At 39.5% G+C, this 22,349-nt stretch overlaps 1 protein-coding gene across 2 annotated transcripts in view; it reads left to right on the top strand.

Moving 5' to 3' along the window:
* LOC106869437 (CCA tRNA nucleotidyltransferase 1, mitochondrial) overlaps nucleotides 1–22,349 on the top strand; it is a 66,703-nt gene that overhangs the window by 38,969 nt on the left and 5,385 nt on the right. For both annotated transcript variants that reach the window (XM_014915185.3, XM_014915184.3), the window contains 3 exons: nucleotides 5,566–5,651; nucleotides 14,982–15,089; nucleotides 16,723–16,835. In XM_014915185.3, the coding sequence (XP_014770671.1) occupies nucleotides 5,566–5,651; nucleotides 14,982–15,089; nucleotides 16,723–16,835 (307 nt within the window). The remainder of the gene's footprint in view (nucleotides 1–5,565; nucleotides 5,652–14,981; nucleotides 15,090–16,722; nucleotides 16,836–22,349) is intronic.

Here is a 22,349-nt window from a genome sequence, read left to right as displayed (position 1 = left end):
TGTTTCTACTTCACGGATTTTCACCTATCACGGGGTGTTTTGGGACATAACACCTACAATAGTTAAGTGACTACTGTATATATAAATTACTGACTCGAAAGGACATGGTCTTTTGTTATGCACCCGTAAGTACTAGGCTTACAAAGAATAAGTCCTGGGGTCGATTTGCTCGACTAAAGGTGGTGCTCCAGCATGGCCACAGTCAAATGACTGAAACAAGTAAAAGAGTAATATATATATATATAATTATACATCATCATCATCGTCGTTTAACGTCTGCTTTCCATGATGGCATGGGTTGGACAGTTTGACTGAGGACTGGCGAGCCAAAAGGCTGCACCGGGCTCCATTCTGATCTGGCAAAGTTTCTGCTGCTGGATGCCCTTCCTAATGCCAACCATTCCGAGAGTGTCGTGGGTGCTTTTATGTTCCACCAGCACAAGGTCCAGTCAGGCGCTACTGACAATGACCATGCTCAAAAAGTGTTCTTTACGTGCCACCTGCATGGGAGCCAGTCCAGCGCCACTGTCAACGACTATGTTCAAATGTTGTTTTTCACGTGCCACCGGCACATGTGCCATTAAGGCGACACTGGCAATGATCTCACTCGAATGGTGCTTTTTACATGCGACCGGCATGGGAGTCAGTCAGCGGCCCTGGCAACTATGACGGTTGGATGGTGCTTTTAACGTTCCACTGGCATGAGTGCCAATCAGGCAGTACTGTCATCATTCACATCAGCGATTTTGATTTCACTTGCCTCAACAGGTCTTTGCTGTACTCATAAGTGGGCTCGTTATACACCACTGGCATAGGCCACGTGTTATGTTCTCACTTGGCTTGCCGGGTCTTCTGAAGCACAGCATATTTCCAAAGGTCTCGGTCACTAGTCATTGCCTCGATGAGGCCTAATGTTCAAAGGTCGTGCTTCAACACCTCATCCCAGGTCTTCCTTGGTCTACCTCTTCCACAGGTTTCCTCAACTGCTAGAGTGTGACACTTTTTCACACAGCTGTCCTCATCCATTCGTAACACATGACCATACCAGCGCAGTCATCTCTCTTGCACACCACATCTGATGCTTCTTAAGTCTAACTTTTCTCTCAGGGCGCTTACACTCTGTCATGTATGCACATTGACATTATACATCCAGTGGAGCATACTGGCCTCATTCCTTGTGAGCTTACGCATGTCCTCAGCAGTCATGGCCCATGTTCGTACACATGTGTCATACAGTCTACCTTTTGCTCTGAGTGAGATACCCTTTGTCACCAACAGAGGTAGGGGTTCTCTGAACTTTGCCCAGGCTATTCTTATTCTAGCAGCTACACTTTCAGAGTATCCACCCCTGCTACTGACTTGGTCACCTAGGTAACGGAAGCTATCAACTACTTGTAGTTTTTCTCCCTGGAATGTGACAGAAGCTGTTCTCTGCACATTTTCAGTGTTTATTTGCTCCTGAATATTTGCCACATACAAAAACTATCTTCCCAGTTAGCTTTCCTTTGATATTACTGCACCTCTTGTGTCTATAACTTACACTGGGTACATCTTATGGAGTTTCTACCTACATCTTTTCTACAGATTGAGCTGGGCCATCTACTTGAAGGGATTTGTGGTTTGTCTGCCTTCCTACTTATTAAGACTTTTAGCTAGGTTGACTCTAAGGCCCTTTGATTCTAATCCTTGCTTCCGCACCTGAAATTTCTCCTCTAGTTCTGATAGTGACTCAGCAATTAGAGCAAGGTCATCAGCATAGAGGAGCTCCCAGGGGCATCCTGTCTTGAACTCCTGTGTTATTGCCTGGAGGACTATGATGAATAAGAGGGGGCTGAGGACTGATCCTTGCTGGACCCCTACCCCTACCCGGAATTCTTCACTGTGCTCAGCTTACTGAGAGCATCCCTGTACATAGCTTGCACAACTCTCACTAACCATTCATCTATCCCTAGTTTCATCACTGACCACCAGATAAGGGAACAGAGGACCCTGTCAAAGGCTTTCTCCATGTCAGCAAAAGCCAGGTACAGAGGTTTATCTTTGGCTAGGTATTTCTCCTGCAGCTGTCTTACCAGAAATATAGCATCAGTGGTACTTTTCCCTGGCATGAACCCAAACTGCATCTTTTCCCTGAGATGAACCCAAATTGCATCTCATCTAGGCTGACTCTCTCCCTAATTAGTTGGGCTATGACCCTCTCCATGACCTTCATTACCTGATCCAACAACTTGATACCTCTGTAATTATTTGTATCTAATGAGTCACCTTTACCTTTGTAGCAGTTGACTATGGTGCTGCTACACCAGTCATTGGGTATGACTCTTTCATGAATCACCTTGTCTATTATACTGGTGACTAGGCTATAGCCTACACTGCCAGATATTTTGAGCATCTCTGCAGTGATTCCTGATGGGCTGGGGGCTTTCCTTGTCTTCATACCCTAAATTGCTTTATCTACCAAGGTACTGTCAATTCAGATAGCTTGTCCTTCTGTTGGGTCAGCATTCAGCAGATTCTCTTTCTCCCATTCATTCCTTTATTTAGCAATCTTTCATAGTGGTGTTGCCAAACCTCTCTCTTTGCAGCCTCGTTTAATGGAAGTGAACCATCATCCTTGTGGACAAATTTCTCTCCTACGACATCACAATTCTCTCTCACATACTGTCTTGCAACACGAAATACCACAAGTCTTTGGTCCTCATGGCACAGAACATTGGCAAATTTTTCCTTATCTGCTTTTCTTCTAGCTAAATAAACCTGTCTCCTAGCTTCCCTTCTGGCAGTCTGATACAATTCCCTGCTACCACCATTCTTCCAATCATGTTTCTTTTCTCTAACGGCCCTGTCAACATTGTTCCACCACCACGTTACCTTGGGTTGAGAGGGGCCTTTGCACCATCCACAGATCTGGTCAGTGGCCCTCAGCAGGTTGTCCCGTAGAAACCTCCAGTTGTCTTCCACATAATGTGATGCTATATCCCCCTCTATTTTGTCAAAAGCTTTGAGTAATACATCTCTAAATCTCTATCCATTCGCAGGATCTTTAAGCTTCCAGGTGTTTTTTTACGTGCCACCTGCACAGGTGTCAGTCCAATGTTTTGTTCACATGCCACCGGCACGAGTGCCAGTAAAGCGAAGCTGGAAATGATCGCGCTCAAATGGTGCTTTTTTATGTGCCACCGGCACAGAAGCCAGACCGCTGCTCTGGCAGTGATCCTGCTCGGACGGTGCTGTCAGCGTTCCCCTGGCACGGGTGCCAGTCATAGAATTGGTTCAGTTTCGATCTCATTTGTCCCAACAGATCTTTGCAAGCTGAGTTTAGTGTCCGATAAAGGAAGGTTGGCATGGGTGCCAGTCAACAAATTTGGTTCAATTTTCAATTTCACTTGCCTCAACAGGTCTTCACAAGTAGGGTTTTGTGTCCAATATATATATATTAGCTAAGCCCAGTTTCATCCGGTCAATTTGGATGATGTGGCTGTAAAACCTGCTCTGTTTGAACATTCGATTTGTTTGGACACGCTTATATTAAAAAAATTTTAGAATGGCTTTTGTTGTCAAAACTCTAAAAATAACTGACCAACAAAAGAAAAACCAACCAAGATTCAGCCAAATCAAAAAATAAACCCAAATACTAAGCAAACAAAGATGAACCATCCCATTTCCATTGCGCGTATACACGCACACACATGCATTCACATACCCACACATATATTCACACAGAGTTGAAACACAGTTTGATTTATTTTCTTTAGCGTACAATTTTCATCATCCCACTACCAAGTATGACATCATCCTTCCTTCCTTATTCATCTATCACCCCTCCCATTCTCATTCATAAACACAAGAGTATTATTATAGTAGATTATCTCGGTAACCATGGGAGCTATGAAAAAAATACAAAGCCCAGCATCACCACCGGATCATTCTACACATCTGTGTAATTTTTCGTGCAATTCCACCCAGCTGTTTGACCGTGAATCCCAAGACAAGAATCGCCAATGTCAAATTTATATTTATATATATGATGAAAATTTTCTAAATTGTAAAGCTAGTCGTACACATATCGCAGTGATTTCAAACTTTGTGAAAATATCACATTGTCATCCTCAGCGAGTCTGACTGACCTTGTATCATAAAGCTTGCCCATCTCAACCGATGTGTGTGATGTCTGTCATCATCATCATCATCATTGTCGTTTAACATCCACTTTCCATGCTGGCATGGATTGGATGGTTTGACTGAGAACTGGCTGGCTGGGAGGCTGCACCAAGCTCCAATCTGATTTGGCTGGATGCTCTTCCTAATGCCAACCACTCTGAGAGTGAAGTGGGTGCTTTTTATGTGCCACCAGCATGGGAGCCAGTCAGCCAGCTCTGGCATTGGCCACACTTGAATGGAGTTTTTTACATGCCACTGGTACAGGAGCCTGTCAGACGCAATTTGCATTGGCCACGCTTGAATAGTGCTTTTTATGTGCACCCAGCACAGGTGCCACTCAGGCAGAACTGGCATCGGCCATGACTACGATTTCACTCAGTTCAACAGGTCTTCACAAGCATGGCATATCAGCCAACAATTGAAGGTGCTTTTAAACAGGCCAGTTATGTGACACTGGCATTGGCCACAACTACGATCTCACTTGGTTTGCCAGATCTTCTCAAGCACAGCATATCTTCAAAGGTCTCGGTCGCTTGTCATTGCCTCTGTGAGTCCCAACATTTGAAGGTCATGCTTCATCACCTCATCCCATGTCTTCCTGGGTCTACTTCTTCCACAGGTTCCCTCCACTGTTAGAGTGTGACACTTCTTCACAAAGCTGTTCTCATCCATATGCATCACATGACCATACAAGCACAGTCTCTCTTGCAAACCGCATCTGATGCTTCTTATGTCCAACTTTTCTCTCAGGGCGCTGTCCAACTTTTCTCTCATATGTGTGTATATATATATATATATATATATATATATATATATATATATACATATATATATGTATGTATGTACATATGGTGGCTGCGTGGTTGAGTAGATCACTTCCCAACTGTATGGTTTTGGGTTCAATCCCATTGCATAGCACTTTGGACAAATGTCTTCTACTATAGCCTCAAGATGGCCAAAGCCTTGTGAGTGAATTTGGTAGACAGAAACTGATAGAAGCTCATTGTGTATGTATGTATATGCACTGGTATGGTCATGTGATGCATATTGATGAGAGCAGCTGCATAAACCCTGCCAAAATAGACAATTTGAACCTGGGCAGCTTCCCAGCTGTCCAGTTCCTGTCACACTGTCCAACACATGCCATTATGGAAAGTAGATGTTAAATGATGATGATGTGAGTTTGTGTCCCCTTCTCTTTGCATCATGTATTAATTGTAAGCAAGTGTCACTGATAGGGAAGCATGAAAATGTAGATGTTAAAACAATAATAATGGTGAAGATATAGTTCTATAGAGATCTTTAAATTTCATAAATATTCTCTATGTTTTATTGCACTTTTAACTACATTTTTATTTTCCTATGGTTTTTTTTTCATTTATATCTTATTTATTACAACCACAGGTTTTGGGGCAAAATTGCTTCTGCATCCAGTCAGCACAACCCTGATACTTTGCTTGTCATCAAAAATAATGCTCATGGCCTATCTAGTAAGTTTGTATTTTATATAATATTGATCTATCATTTCTCTATTTGATAATTTTGGTAGTGAAGGTACACGGCTCAGTGGTTAGAGCATCGGGCTCACTATCATAAGGTAGTGAGTTTGATTCCTTGACCAGGCTGTGTGTTGTGTTCTTGGGCAAGACACTTTATTTCAAATTGCTCCAGTTCTCTCAACTGGTGCCAAGCTGTATTGGCATTTATCTTTCCTTTCAATAACATTGGTGGCATGGAGAGGGGAGGCTGGTATGCATGGGTAACTACTAATCTTCCATAAACAATCTTACCCGGACTTGTGCCTGGGGGGGGTGGACTTTGTAGGTGCAATCCCATGGTCAGTTATGTCTGAAGAGGGTCTTTAATATTGGGCTGTTAGCACTCCAGGCAAAATGCTTAGCAGCATTTCGTCTGTCTTTATGCTCTGAGTTTAAATTCTGCCAAGGTTGACTTTGTCTTTCATCCTTTTAGGGTCACAAAAATAAGTACCTGTTAAGCACCAGAGTCATTGTAATCAACCTTCCCAAAATTGCTGGCTTGGTGCCAAAATTTGAAACCAATATGTTATACTGGTCTGTCCAATAATATTGTGAAGGCACGTGACATGGTGAGAGTGATGCACTCAATATTGCAAGATTGTAATTTCAATTCCCAGATTAGGCAGTGTGTTGTGTTCTTGAGCAAAACACTTCATTTCACATTGTTCCAGTCCATCCAGTCGTAAATGAGTAACCCTGTGATGGAGGGGAATGTTGTGATCTCAGTTACTTATATACCATAGAAACTGGGTAACCAACCCATTGCGTCCTAGGACTTGAAATAGTACATTATTTTAGTAATATTGGTATTTTGTATCTGTATCTTTGATCTGTTTCAGTCATTAGACTGTGGCCATGCTGGAGCACTGCCTTGAAGAACTTTTTAGTTGAACGAATCAACCTCTGTATTTTTTTTTTAAGCCTGGTACTTATTCTACAAGTCTCTTTTTGCAGAACTGCTAAGTTACAGGGATGTGAACAAACCAACACTGGTTGTCAAGCAGTATTGGGGGACAAACACAAAGACACACACATAGAGGTATACACACACACACACACACACATATATATAATTATAAGATCCAAAGATCCAAGTGTAGGAAGTTTAAGCTTCAAGCAGTGTGTGATATGTGTAAAAATAACATTCAGGAACAATAATAATTTATTGGTGTCGGAATTTGTAGGCTTTCCCCATATCAAAGTTTGATAAGCTGAAAAAAGTTATTTTATAGCTCACAGTTAGCAACTTGAGTTGCTATGACTGTGAATAAAAGTTCAAACTGAGGGAGTGGAGCAGGTAAAATTCAAACTGCATATGTTTCCTAGCTAGCAGATCTTCTGATGTGATAATTACTCAATGAGGGGTAATCAGCTAGCTACTCATGAAGCCAAAGATACCTTAATTATATGAAGGTTACATTGTCATTAAGGAATCTCAAATTAACTTGCCAAAGATATAATTTTGCTGAGATAACTTGGAATTCCTTAATGACAATGTAACCTTCATATGACTAAGGTGTCTTTGGCCTGATGAGTAGCTAGCAGAGTACCCCTCATTGAGTAATTATTACATCGGAGGATCTGCTAGCTAGGAAACATATGTAGTCTGAATTTTACCTACTCCACTCCCTCCATTACTCCACTCCCTCAATTTGGAGGGAGTGGAGTAAAGTGGTTCTCAACCAGGGTCAATATATAATATTTTGGTGGGTCCATGCAACAAAATAGTGAATTGGGGACCCACAATAGAATTTTATGTTCCCCTGAAAAGATTTTGCTTTAAATGTATGCATTAGTATGTGTTGCAAGAAACAGCTATGTAGAAAGCAAAATAGGAATTTTGAAAGAAGTATGTATAAAACTAGTTTTTAAATATCAAATGGCTATGGGGGTCCATCAGAATAAAATATTTATCAAAGGAGTCCATAGACAAAAAACAATAGTTGATAACCACTGTTCTAATGTAATAATTCATGAGAAAAACCTTGAAGTTGTTGCTAGCTCCAGGTCAGCTCTGATAAAGACATTATCCTTCATTTTCTTCAGGTATAGAGTGTCTAGGAATGAATGATCCTGTGTTTCCCTTTACTATTTTAAGACAGTAAGGAGAACTGCTTCCTATTTCTAACAGACTCAGAAACTACACAGTTTTTCCTTGTTGGCAAGACAGTAGAATTATTTTTCCATTGCTTTCTTTTGTCATATATTTCAGCTTTGTACAACAAACTAGCAAAAAACTCTTCAAACATACTCTATTCCTACTACTTTAATATCGTAAACCATACATCTTGTAGATTCTTATAATTTCAAAATTAACTCTACTTAGAACCAGTTGATTACCACCAATAAAATAAAATTTCAGTCAAGTACTGAAACCAGTGGTATAGAAAAATTCTCTCTCCTCAAATTTGCTGGTTTTGTACCTAAACCAGAAGTTCTTGTTGTTATTAAGGCGGTGAGCTGGCAGAATCGTTAGCATGTCAGGCAAAGTACTTAGCAGTGTTTTGTCTGCCGCTACATTCTAAGTGAAAATTTCACTGAGGTCAATTTTGCTTTTCATCTTTTCGGGGTTAATAAATTAAGTACCAGTTGAGTACTGGGGTCGATGTGATCAATTGTTCCCCTCCCCTAAATTTCAGGCTTTGTGCCTATAGTAGAAAGCTGTTCACTACCAGTAAACTAAAGTAACACCCCTTGTTTTTTGAGCACCATCCAGAGTATTTCAGCGGTTTCAAACAGTGCTGTTTTCTGCAAGCTTTCTACCCTTATTGCAGCTCCTATGTGTTCCATGTACTTCTCAAGATTTTTACTCACTGTTCCCAGGACTCTGGCAATTATTGGTACTACTACCACCTTTTTCCAGTGACCGCAACTGCTTAACTTCTCAAGCTAACCTGTCATATCTATCGACTTTTCTTTCTTCCTTATCGCATATCTTGTTGTCAGCTGGGCATCTATGATCCAGCATCATTTGCTTTCTTTCTCAATTAAGATTATGTCTGGCTTCCTATTCTCTATCTCATGGTCGCACTGAATCATAAAATCCCATAGGATCTTTGCATTATCATGTTCAATGATACCTTCAGGTTTATGTCCATACTACTTTTTTGCTCTGTCAAGTCCATACTTGTTGCAAATTGTCTAATAAGCAATGCTTGCTATGTTGTCATGACATCTCTTGTATTCTTTCTGGGCTAGTGGCATACATTGACTGGTAATATGCAAAACAGTTTCACCATTTTGTCCACAAATTCTGCACTTACCACTTTTTGATGTGTTGTCTACTCTGTATTTGATGTAATTGGTTCTTAATGCTTGCTCTTGGGCAGCACAGATTAGAGCCTCTGTTTCCGGAGGCTTTTAGTCATCCATAGCCATCTGTTTTCCCTGCCTGTCTTATCTTCAACATCCCTATGAAATTGTCCATGTATTCTTTTCTTTATCCACCTACTTTCAGTTTCATTCATTCTCAAGTGCTTGTACAGTGCTTTATCTTTGCAATCTTCCATCCTACACAAACCTGACCTTCAACCTCATAATCGCTACCTCATATGAGCAACAATGAAAAAATGAAATATTGTGAATAACGGTGGTAATGAAACTGAAGCTCTTGATGGTGACAGTGTTGCACCCGGCAGGCTCAGAGATAATGATCCAGCTCCAGCCTATCATTATCCAGCAATGGACCAGCACACATGGCGTAGATGGAACAAACAAGTCAATGCTGTGATCATGGAGTGTTACTACCTGAGCAACCCTGTAGATGAAAATGGTGCTCGTATGATCAATGGAGCTCACGGAACAGAGATTATGTGATCAAGCTAGAGCAAAAAGAAAAAAATCTTTGGGAAAAGGTTAAGAAGTAGCCATAGAGATAAATATATTTGATGGAGAATTAAACAGCAAATTATAAGAGACAGTTAGGAAAGGCATTGCAACTTATGCGCTAGCTGTAATAATGGCCTCTGACTATTTCTTCAATATAAACATGATGGTTGTTTCTCATAACTGAGGCATGTGCAATTGACCCATGTGGTAGAAGTACAACATAACAACAAAGCCACAATTCAGTCTTTAGTGGACAAGAACATATGCTACTAATTTCAAGCAGATGTGTGCAGTTTCCACTGACACATTACTCAACTGTTCAGAGCAAACAGTGGACTGAAGGTGGTAGAACTTTAGTGCCTGTCTTGATGACTTGTTGAAACTTTTAGTAGAAAATGCTGTGCATTGTAAAAAAAGCCGGTAATAGCAGCTGAGATACAGTTGACAGTGAACCACTTATATACTGACTACCAAGCTATTACTACAGAAACTAAAAGTTATTAATAGGAATACCATTTTAACTTAGATCTGGAAGATCCACATCAGCATATGTAGACATCAGACAGCAACAATATCAGGAGGCGTTTGGCACCATTCAAAGGGATTCAAAAGGGACAGGAGCAAAAATGAATCCAGACAAGTTGGTGAGCTTGCAAATCATCACATGGTAAGGCATGTCAAAGCCATTGGGAAACATGATGGACTGGTCTAATTGCTTGGGATATGGTTTAGTCTAGACTTCTAAGTGGATCAGAACAGGGATGAGATTATAATCTCATCCCTGTTCTGATCCAGGCCAGCCTCACCCAGAAATGATCCTAGAGGCAGCTATCCATAAAAGGGTCTGGCAAAGATAGCAAATAAAACATTGTCTCTATTTATATTACTGCTTAACTGATATGCTTTGCCTTAGTTTTCATTTGATTTTCGATTGAAGTGTCTGATATTTCACTTCTTGTGGAAGAGATACATTTGACTGGTCAGGCAGTCCATATCTACTACCAACATTCTCTGTGCAGAGGGCTCAGTATACTGTAAGTGATGATGTACAGATATGTACTGATGTTGCAATATCTACCAAGATTCTGGTTAGTGAGCAAGTGTGATTACTAGATATGTTTTCTCACTACTCATCTATTTGACAGAGCAATTGTTGTTGGTCAAGATAGGGCACTTCTGGAATATTGTCTGGTACTGTTTGTAGTCTCTTCCAGTTGAGCAATGCAGTCAGTAGAATCTCTACATCAGCATTCAGTAGAAAACTGGTAGTGGAGAATAGCAACAAAATTCCTGAAATAATTCTAGGTATTGACAAGAATAAACTGGATAGTCTGTTCTATAGCACTTCCAGCCTGAGAACTATGAATAACCTGCAGAAATACCTGGCCTGGCAATGCTGCTGATGAGCAAAACCAGTTTGAGTAAAATTTTACATGTACAGAAGCTGCCAACTTAGGCCAATCTCAGATGTGTGCATGCAGAAACTATTCTGCTTGCATACATTCAACATTTGAACATTACTGACTCATGGAGTTTTGTTGAACAACTTTGTTGTATGTGGGACAAATCCATTGATAGGTTGAGTCCATTGTGAAAAATCATCCCACTGCATTCATTTAGATGAGAAGAGCAGGAAGCTTTACTCTGCCTGGTGATTATAGAGAAAGAGATTGTGTTGTAGGCATGATTAAAGACTCATGACAAATACTTTCCTTTTCAGCCAAGCCCTCAGTGTGAGGTTCTGCAAAAAGTGATCACAATCTCTGAAATAAGGGGTCAATGAGCAGTTGCTCATGGAACAAATCACCCAGTTTGAATGGTTTCCCCCCTCCAAATTCTACAAGTTAATGCCAGACTTGTTTGATGACCTCTTCACAGATATCTACCACAACTGACAACAAAACTGAAGAATTCCTAGTGCTGTGAGTCAAAGAATAACACTGTTGAAAAAGAATGCTGACAAAGAGAATGTTGTAGGCAATTTTTGGTCAATAATTCTCCTAAACACAGAGTATAAGATTTTTGGCCAAGGTGTTAATGAAAAGTGAAAAGGTTGGCACTTGTCAGCAGTGATCTGGTTAGGTAGGCATAAATATGTTTGACCCCCAAACAGCCTCTATTTGATGTCATACATCATAGGACCAAAGGTGGCTTCCATAGGGCCATGATCAATTTGGTTCTGTTAAAAGCTTTCAATGGGGTTGACCATTGTTACTTGGAAGACATCATGAAATTGGTTGGTTTTGAACCTGTTTACAGAGATTATGTTGTTGCAATCCACAGCAGCAGCTGTTTAGTGGTCAAAGTAAACGGCCATCTCTTGGAACTATTTTGTGTTGCACACTCAATCAATCAGGGCTGGCTGCTCTCACCTCTTCTGAGACGCCATTTCTGGAGCTATTCTCCAGAAATTGGAACAGTTGAGGTTCATCCCTTTCACACTGGGATCCAGGAAGGCCATTTCAGTGTATGCAAACGTCATTGTCATGGTGTTGGGCACTTCTAAAGCAAAGATGGTCAGTATCTGTTTTTCATTGTAAAGAAAAACAAGATAGTGGCAAGGGCCAAGATCAACACAGACAAGTCAGTGAACTTGCAGCTGGGCACCCATTGGACAACATTATTGAATGCTGGCCTAATGAACCAGTCAAACTGCTCAGGATTTGGTTTGATCCTAACTTCCAGGTGGAGAGGAACTGGGCAAAGGTGATGAACAAGGTGGCCAGTCTTACCTAGAAATGGGAAGAGAGGAAGCTGCCCCTGGAAGGATGAGCAGTGGTGCCAAATGCCTGCATTGCCTCCATTATTGTTTACTGCCTGGCTCTCATGCCTTGCCCTAGTTACCACCTGATCAGATTGGATTGGCCATTATTCAGTGTCTTGTTGAATAGATACTTTCTACTGGTCATGTTGTCCATTTGTTAGCATAACCCTCTACATACTTAGGCATACTGTAATTTCTGATGCATGCTGTGGATGTCCCACCAGCATAGATTTCTAGATGATGAATGGTTGTGGGCACTGTTTATGAGGCACATCTTTCTGCAGCTCATCTTTTTGACAGAGCTGCTGCCCTGGGTGAAGCAAAGACCAAGACTGTGCACTTGACACAGAATATTATCAGGTGCTCACTGCCCTCAACTAGTTAGACAATAGGTCAGAGGATGTTTCACTCTAGCAATCTATAGTGGAGGTGAAGAGGAACTATGTTCTCAATGTGACTTAGGGAGACTGGCTAGCCTTTTCCAGAGGACTTTAAGATTGAGGACTCCCATGGATAATTTCCAGAAGTCTTTGGCCTAGTCATGCTATTGAGGGGTGTAATAAGTTCAAGGTAAATTCTACAGACATGGAAGTTCTGCCAGATGGGCTTGTCTGAGATGTGCACAGAGCAACGAATTTGTTTTTCATGCACTCCTTCAGTGTCCCAGTATTGCTGCAGTTACAACAAACAGTTATTGTCACATGTAGAACAAATCCAACTGTGGGCTAAGTCCATAGTGATGATTGCACTGCATCCCTTCTTTAACCAGGCAAAGAAGGTGGTTTTCTTTGTTTGGTGCCATTGGCAAAAGAAGTTGTGTGGTGGGTGAAGCTGAAAAGTATGGCAGAGACTTCTCTCTTCCGTTGAACGCTCATTGACTTCTTCAAGAAAAGGAAGATCAAGATGAGAGACAAGTAATGTCTTTAAGTGAATTTATTGAAAGATGTGTGTGAGTGATGGAAACAGCAAGAATAGATGCAACCACTTTAAGAATAAACTTGTAAATAAGAGAAAAAAATTGGAACAAGCACTTACCCTTGATGTTCCTGGAGTTCTTGGATGGTGGGGTTCTTCAATTGACCCTGGAAGTCCTCCTGTTCAATCACATCATTGTCATCTTTTCTTTTTATTGATGTATACTATGTATACATTATTTCTTTTTCTTAATATTTTATACCACAAATACTTACATTCCTTTTTTTCTTCATCGTTTTATATTTTAGTAGAGGAATGTAGGTTATACATCTTTAGATTGTATACCTGACTTTCTACTATAAAATTATAGAATATAACGGAACGCTGAACTCCAGACTATCAACTTAAACAACACTTTATTTAGGTGGTAAATATGTACATCATTAGTTCTTGTTGTTACAGCTTCTGTGTGTATGAGCATAGTTGTTGGGACGTTGTTCTGTAGGTGTGAGCGAGCTGTCGAGCGTAAGTCCGAAAGATGTAGAGACAGCTTTAAACACACATCCATGCTCAATCGCTGACCAGCGAGAAAGAGAATGAATTGAGCGGGAAACGCTTGCTTGTTTAATTCTACGCATGCGTAAGACTACGCATGTGCAGGCGTTACTACAATATAAATCCCCACATTTTATATCTATAAATGAAAGAAATCATCATCATCATAATAATGATAATAATAATCCTGTCTACTATAGGCACAAGGCCTGAAATTTGGTGAGAGAGGGCTAGTTGATGCTAGTGGGTAACCAACTGGCACTTATTTCATCAACCTTAAAAGGACAAAAGGCAAAGGTGACCTTGGCAGAATTTGAGCTCAGAACATAAAGATGAGTGAAATGCTGCTAAGCATTTAGTCCAGCATGGTAACAATTCTGCTCACTTGCTGCCTTCTTCTCCTTCTTATGTTGCCTTGTAGTAGTAGTAATAATAATAATAACAATAATAATAACAATAATAGACCTGCTGAGGCAAGTGAAATCGAAATCGAACTAAATTCGATGACTGGCACCCATGCCAACGTCGTCTCCTTCATTGGAAATGAAACTCAGCTTGCGAAGACTTATTGGGGCAAGCGAAATTGGGATGGCACCTGTGCCCAGTGTCGCCTTCCTGGCACTTGTGCCCGCAGCATGTGTAAGGACTTTCGAGCGAGATCGTTGCCAGTACCCCTGGACTGGCTCTTGTGCAGGTGGCACATAAAATACACCATTTTGAGCATGGCCGTTGCCAGTATCGCCTGACTGGCCTTCGTGCGGGTGACATGTAAAAACACCTACTACACTCTCGAAGTGGTTGGCATTAGGAAGGGTAACCAGCTGTAGAAACTCTGCCAAATCAGATTGGAGCCTGGTGTAGCCTTCGGGTTCCACCAGTCCTCAATCAAATCGTCCAACCCATGCTAGCATGGAAAGCGGACGTTAAATGATGATGATGATGATGCTATAGGTAATAGACCACAATAGATCAGAGATGCCTGATTGTTAATGATCTTCCTTATAATTTCTCTTCATTCTTCCAATTTCATTACCACACAATTTTCTATGGTCCTCAGAAGATTCATATATATCTATGTGTACATTATAGTAATAATATTATGCAGTAGTGTGTGTGTGTGTGTGTGTGTGTGTGTGTGTGTGTGAAGGAAAGAAACAAAATTTAAGCAAGTTATTAGACTTACATGACATCAATTTCACTTGAGCATCCTTCTTTTCCAGATGTTTCTGGTGAACGTATCTGGCAGGAGTTAAAGAAGATTGTGAATGGTCCCCTTACTGCTGATATGATGTCCACAATGTTTCATCTGGGGATACTTAGCTATATTGGTAAGTTTTGCATTCATGTATTTTAATTTTAGTGATACTTACAAACCGAACCTTCATAACACATCCTACACAATAATTAATAACTTATGTTAAATTAATATCTTATTCCACTAATAAACTAATCTATCTTTACCTCTTGATTTGAGAACCAATAATATCTCTCTAATATTATGGACCAGCTTCCTATAAATTTGTAGGACGATGCACAAATTAGTTGAGCATCCCATATTCTTTATAGGTTCAGGCAAGGCTGGGTGGTTAAGAAGATCACTTCAAACCATGTGGTTTTAGGTTCAGTTCCATTGCATGGCACTTTGGTCAAGTGTCTTCTACTCTAGCCCTGAGCCAACCAATGCCTAGTGGGTGAATTTGGTAGCTGGAAACTGTGGAAGTCTATTGTGTGCATGTGTGTGTGTGTGTGTTTATATCTTTTATTTGTTCCAGTCATTAGACTGTGACCATGGTGGGACACTGCCTTGAAGAATTTTTAGTCGAATGTATTGACCTCAGTACTTACTTTTTTAAAGCCTGACAATTATTCTATCAGTCTCTTTTGCTGAACTTCTAAGTTACAGAGATGTAAACATAGCTGCAATAGTAATCAAGCAGTGGGAGCGGGGACAAACACAACACAAAGACACACACACATGCACACATATATATGATGGGCTTCTTTCAGTTTCCATCTACCACATCCACTCACAAGGTTTTGGTCAGCCCAAGGCTATAGTAGAAAACACCCAAGGTGCCACATACTGAACCCTGAACCATGTGGTTGGGAATCAAGCTGCTTAACACACAGCCATACCTGCACTTATATACATGTGCATGTCTTTGTGTTTGTCCCCTCACTGTTTGATGACCAGTGTTGGTTTGTTTACATCTTCATGACAGATTGGGTGATGCATTTTCAGGTTAGACTGGGTCAGGGCATATCCAAGGTACTGTACCTTTATGTTATTCCTTTATTATTGACTTGACATAGATCTACTTGAGCACAGCTGACAGGGGTTTCTTAGTTATATACTTAGAGTTACTTTTAACCCTTTAGCGTTCAGTTTATTCTGTTGAATTTAATGCTTTTTTATTCACCTTGCTTTGAATTAATCATGCATTATCTTGTAGCTTCAAGATTTCAATGATTGATTGTATATTTCTAGAATGATATTATAGAGTAGGTGTAAGAGGCTAGATCTAGCCAGCTTGAGCCTAAAACATGTAGAATATTTGGGCCTGATATAGCCAGTTTAAATGTTAAAGAGTGAAGGTTCATGATTTATCAAAATTCACAACTTGGTGGGCATTGCTGTATCATTTTCCTGTCAGTAATAAATTTACAATGCATAATATTAACTAGAAAAATATGTTGTTTATCTAAGCAAGAGTTAAGAACTAGAATAGTAGTATATATATATCCAATAAAATGCCTTTGTTTTTGTTTTTTCACTTTGCACTAATTTCTATCTGTAGTTCATAAGAGTAGCCACTATAAGTCAGAAATCTCTCTCCTCATAAAAGCTTCAAAACTAATAGAGATAAACATTACAAAAAAAAATAAGTCAAATTTATGTCAAAATTTTTTCTTTATTTTATTTAATTTCCTTTTATGTATTTTTTACCCCATCTTTTTCAGGATTGCCCAAGACAAGTAATATTAACGAATTCCAAAAAGTATGTGATAATTGCCAACAACTGTCACCATCACCAATAACTTTAATTACTGCATTGTTAGAAACAAACAACGAGGTAAGTTACTCCCAACAAGTTACTTCATTTAAGACATATGTAGTCACTCCTACTATCACCGCTTCTTTTAATTCCTCTGTAGCTTTTATTGACAAACTATGCAAGGCATTTGACAGCTAAAAACAAGATATATTTCTGAATTCACAGTGTGATTAACAGTAGAAAGGTCTCTAGTTTTAATGAACCCCACTAAACATTTCAAAATCATTTTACTAGTATTAGATTGAAAATTAGATACAAAACAGAATGATTAGATAAGGTTTTGATTATCTTCACCAGCTTATTAAGCCAGTATTCAGTTCCAGATTCACTGAGTGGTAAAAACATTTGTCTGCTGTACAATATATTACTGTTTCAACTCTTTTGGCAGGTTTTACATTACAAGGCTTCATATATTTGCTTGGCTTTTGTCAAGTATATCAAAACTAGGGCTGCATGAATATATTTCAGGAAAAATTCTCTATACAGACACAGTACAGTCTCACCTATGTAATATAATGTATTGAAAAACTTTGACTAATGAAGATTTTCTATGCAATTAGTGAAGAAACACTGTTTCTGTGTATGTTTAAAAAATATTTTTTTTAAACAGTAAGCAAGGGAGATAACTCCGAAAGATTATGCTAATTGAAAAGTTTTGGAAACTAGTCTTTCAATGGTTAAAGCAACAGACATGTTTCATTGCCGTTAAACTGCCTCAGCAGATCATATTCTGCTCATTTAATAAGACTGAGAGTGATCTATATATAAAGAGAATATAATGATGTATATCAACTATATAGTTGAGTGAGAAGGTGAAGGTCTCATACTTGTATTAATACTGAGTTGAATAACTCCAATCAATTGGAATCATTGAAGCAATTAGTTAAGAAAAACTCCTTCAAAAGTTGTTTAAAATCTAAAACCAAGAAAGTGGGTAGTTGATCTACCCACTTTCTGTCTTCTTTGGCATGGTTTCTATGGCTAGATGCCCTTTCTAATGCCAGACACTAGTAACTCACCATGTAACTCACAAGACAAGGCTCCTTGATTTAGTGGAGGTGTAATATTGAGGGAGGTGGCTTTGTGCCAGGTGTTAAGAGACTAAAGTATGATAGAGGGACAGATACAGGTTCTTCAGGTGTCTTTTTTGTAGTGATGATACTAGGCTACCCGAACTGGAAAGAGAGAACATATGGTGGTTATGAGGTATTGGGGTGTACCCTCAAGGTACAAACAAATTTAATATAACAGAGAAAAGAGACAGGAAGAGTTGATAAGTTCACGAGTACGAAAGAGGAGTAACAGATGATTAGAGACTGGCATAGAGGTGACTGCAGTAAATGGTGAACACAGCTGGAGGTATAGTCAGTAGTGAATATCAGTTTGGGTTGGGGGGAAAGTGATGGAAATAGGAATGAATCAAGGTGGAGGAGGTGGTAAGTGGCAATACAAAAGAGAGTGTAGGGAGCAGCAGTATAATAAAACTGTAGAGAGATGAGAAATAAAGAAATGATGTGGAAGTAGAAGGGTAAGAGAGGGATTGCAGAATTTTCAGATCTTTGGGTGTCCTTGTTCACAAAGTTTATTTCTTTAGCCCCCTCTGTAAAGTGGTTGAAGGGCATCCAGCTGTAAAAACCATACCAAAGCAGACAGTGAAGCTTGGTGCAGTCTCTAACTTACCAGTTACTGTCAAACCATCCAACCCATTGCTAGCATGGGAGAGATATTAAATGATGATGCAAAATATTTAATGTTAAATGTATTTGATATAAACCTGTGACATTGATAAAGGCAATAACGGTACCTCCTGTTCTGTCATTGTGATTGTAACAGTCATTGTATTTTTTTTTTTTTTTACTTTTTTTCTATAAAGTCCCCTAGTTTTATGGATTATTTGTAAATGTTATTGTATGTGTGTTTAGTGGAGTTTGTGTATCATGAAAACTTTATAAGACACTAGTTACCTTCTGTAATGGTTTAAAGGCCACTTTGTGTGGAGTTTTAGCTTCTGTCAGTCTCTTAAGTGTTCACACTTGCTGAGGGAAATATTTTCACTGAAAATTTATTGTTTGACCAGTATTTTAGCTCTGACTTTCCTGCCTGCTTTCCTGACATTATATTCAACATTAGTATAAACTATTTTGAAGACTGTAGGCTGGTGTTTGAGGAAGATTTTTCTTCAATTTCTTGGATGTTCAATAAGTATGCAAAGACTTCCTTGCTAACTAAAATGGTTGTATGTACTGCTTATGCAGCTCTCTTTGTGAATTTAGCTGAACTAATTAATGTTGTGCTAATAGTAGTAATATGTATAACAAATGTTTATTTATTATTGAACTTCTTTATAACATGACTGACTAGGTTTTTTGCTGCACTGCAACAATCAATGTCTCATACTTTACTTTTTAAAGCAAGTGGTGAACAATAAGGTTGTTGATTAGTTTTCTAAAAAGGCTTATCACTAGATTACTGTGTTTATGATGAGTGTCTGTATTTTGGTACAAAACAAATAGCACAAAAGATTACTTCATATGGAATGAGGTGGTGCAGTATGATCTTCGGATGTTGAGTCTCATGGATGCAAATGACAAGTGACAGACTTTTCACAATTTGCTGCCAAGTGAAATTGTAGTCATGGCCAATGCCAGTGACACGCTAAAGGCATCTGTGCCAGTGACACATAAAAGGCACCCACTACATCAGTGGTTCTTAACCTTTTTCACCATCTTACTCCTTGAGGCTCTCCAACGTATTACTGTGACTCCTGTGATAAATTTTGTGATGGTCTTGAAACACAAAGTGCCGCAGGATTCACAGAGCAAGAGCAAAGTACATACAGTCATGACACCACTAGCAGCTGCAATACATGACACAGCAATACAATCCCTCAAATACATGAAATAAATTATTTTCTCCCAAACCCTCCATGACTCCCCTCTCCCCAGTTTAAGAACCACTGCACTATATTCTATGGAGTGGTTAGCATTAGGAAAGGCATCCAGCTGTAGCAACCAAGCCAAAACAGACTGGTGCCTGTGCAATTCTCCAGCTTGTCAGTTCCAGTGAAACCATCTAACCCATGCCAACATGAAAAACAGATGCTAAATAATAATCATGATGATGATGATCATCATCATTGTCGTCATTGTCAACAACAACAAAGAGCACTTGTCGTTGTTTGCATCCTTTGCAAACGCACATCAACAATGAACTGCCAGTAGTTTCCATCTACCAAATTCCATTCACAAAACATTTATTGGACAACCCAAGGTTATGATAGAAGCTACATGTTCAAAGTACCATTCCACTGGATTGAACTTGGAATAACACAGTTGGAATGAGAACTACTTCTTAACCACACAGCCAAACAGTCCTGCAAAACAAGTTATGGATACTGTTGTCTTTCTTAGATAAAGCCATCCATATTTTCTCTGATTACAAAGACCATTATGTTTACTTGGAAGCTCTGCAAGTTAGAAACAGTCAAAGGCCATAGAAACTTATTATGGAACTCAAAATATCTGGTGAGGTAGGATACGTGATGACCACTTGGATAGATAATCAAGTTAAACAAGATGGTGTCTTACCCAATGGCTGCTGTAGCAGTATCATTGTAAACTGCTATAAAAGCAAAGGAGATGGCTTAGAAAGAAGCAATTATAGAAAAGTCAAACTCCAGGATCAAATTATGAAAGACATGGAGAAAGTCATAACACAATTGGTTCATGGAAAAGTAGCCCTAGATGAGATGGAATTTGGCTTCGTGCTTGGGAAGGTACCATGGATGTAATTTTCCTAATGAGGCAACTGCAGGAAAAATACTTGGCTAAAAGTAAACCACTATTCCGGGCACTCATTGATTTTGAGAAGGCATTTGGTTGCATTTAGTGGTCACTAAGGAAACTAGGTGTAGATAAGTGGCTCATGGTTGTGTAGGCTACAGTCAAAGATGCAGTGAGTAAAGTGAGAGCCAACGATTTCAGTGACTTTAGCATGAGGATAGAAGTCTATCAATGCTCAACCCTCAGTTCTCATTTATTCATCATATTCCTGCAGGCCATTACAGGAGTTTTATACTGGCAGTCCATTGGAATTCCTATAGGCTGATGATATATTTCTCATTGCTCTATAGGGAAATAGAAGGAATTTCAGGTATAGAAGCTAAACCTGGAATTGAGAGGCTTCAAGGTAAACTTATCAAAGATTTAAGTGGGAAAGAAGACAGGACCCTGGTATCTTCATGGAAATGGTCTTGTTCAATATTCAAAAAGGGAGTAGATATAGATTCCATATGTTGTACCCAATGTAAGCTATAGACACCTAAGAGTTGTAGTGGCAAAAAGTACTTATACAACCATGTGAATGACTATGCATTGTGATGGCCAGTACTGAGATCTGGAAATATGGGGGTATTTCTTTTTTATCTTTATGTTGTTTCAGTCCTTGGACTGTGGCTTTCCTGGGGTACAACTTTAAAGGGCTAGTCAAACAAACTGATCCTAGTATTTTATTTTTAAATCTGGAATTTATTGTTCGTCTCAAAAGAGGCCAACAAAACCACTAAGTTATGGGGATGTAAACAAAGCAACACTCGTTGTCAAACAATGGTTGGGGACTCATATATATATTATATATATGTGTTTGTGTGAGATAGATTTCTTTTAGTTTTCATCTACCAAATCCACTTACAAGGCTTTTGTTGGCCTGAGGCTATAGTAAAAGGCACTGACCCAAGATGCTATGCAGTGGGACTTATCTCAGAACTATGTGGTTGGGAAGCAAAATTCTTACCACATATCCATAGTCTGGTCAGAAACTTTTCATTTGTCTATAATACAATGTGGATTAATGCTAATATCTTGGCATTATTAAAAATGACTGATTGAAGGGCAAGTATTAAGTACAGAAGAAATGTCTCCGTTATCTCTCATTGGTCATTGCTGTGATCATACTGAATATACTAATACCTAAATATGCCTTTACAACTGGTGTTACAGATATTTTACTGTAATCAAGCCAACTTCTTAAGAAAATGTACTGGGTATTTATTTGTAGACCTTACAAATCATCATTATCATCGTCGTTTAACATCCTCCTTCCATGCTGGCATGGGTTAGACAGGAGCTGTCTAGGCAAAAGACTGCACCAGACTTGTGTCTGTTTTGGCATGGTTTTTGTGGCTGGATGCCCCTCCTAACACCAACTGCCTTGCAGAGTCAACTGAATGCTTTTTACGTGACACCGGCACAGACAAGGTCAGTTTTGGCATGGTTTTTACAGCTGGATCCCCTTCCAAATGCCAACTTCTTTACAGTGTGGACTGGGTGTTTTTTAGATGGCACCCGCACTGGCAAGATTACTAAGTAACTTGCAAGACAAGGAGTTTTTGAGAGGGGAAGGGGCATTGGGGGAGGTGATTTTGTGTCAGATGATGAAAGACAGAAACAGGTGTCTTGCTGTAGAGAAGGTACATGATTACCCAACCAGAGAGAGAGAGAGTTAACAATAATTAAACCTGAAGAATTATGGAAA

This window comes from Octopus bimaculoides, chromosome 11, assembly GCF_046866305.1.
Source record: "Octopus bimaculoides isolate indiv1 chromosome 11, ASM4686630v1, whole genome shotgun sequence".
NCBI lineage: Eukaryota > Metazoa > Mollusca > Cephalopoda > Octopoda > Octopodidae > Octopus > Octopus bimaculoides.
This window is presented reverse-complemented; position numbering and strand designations above follow the sequence as displayed.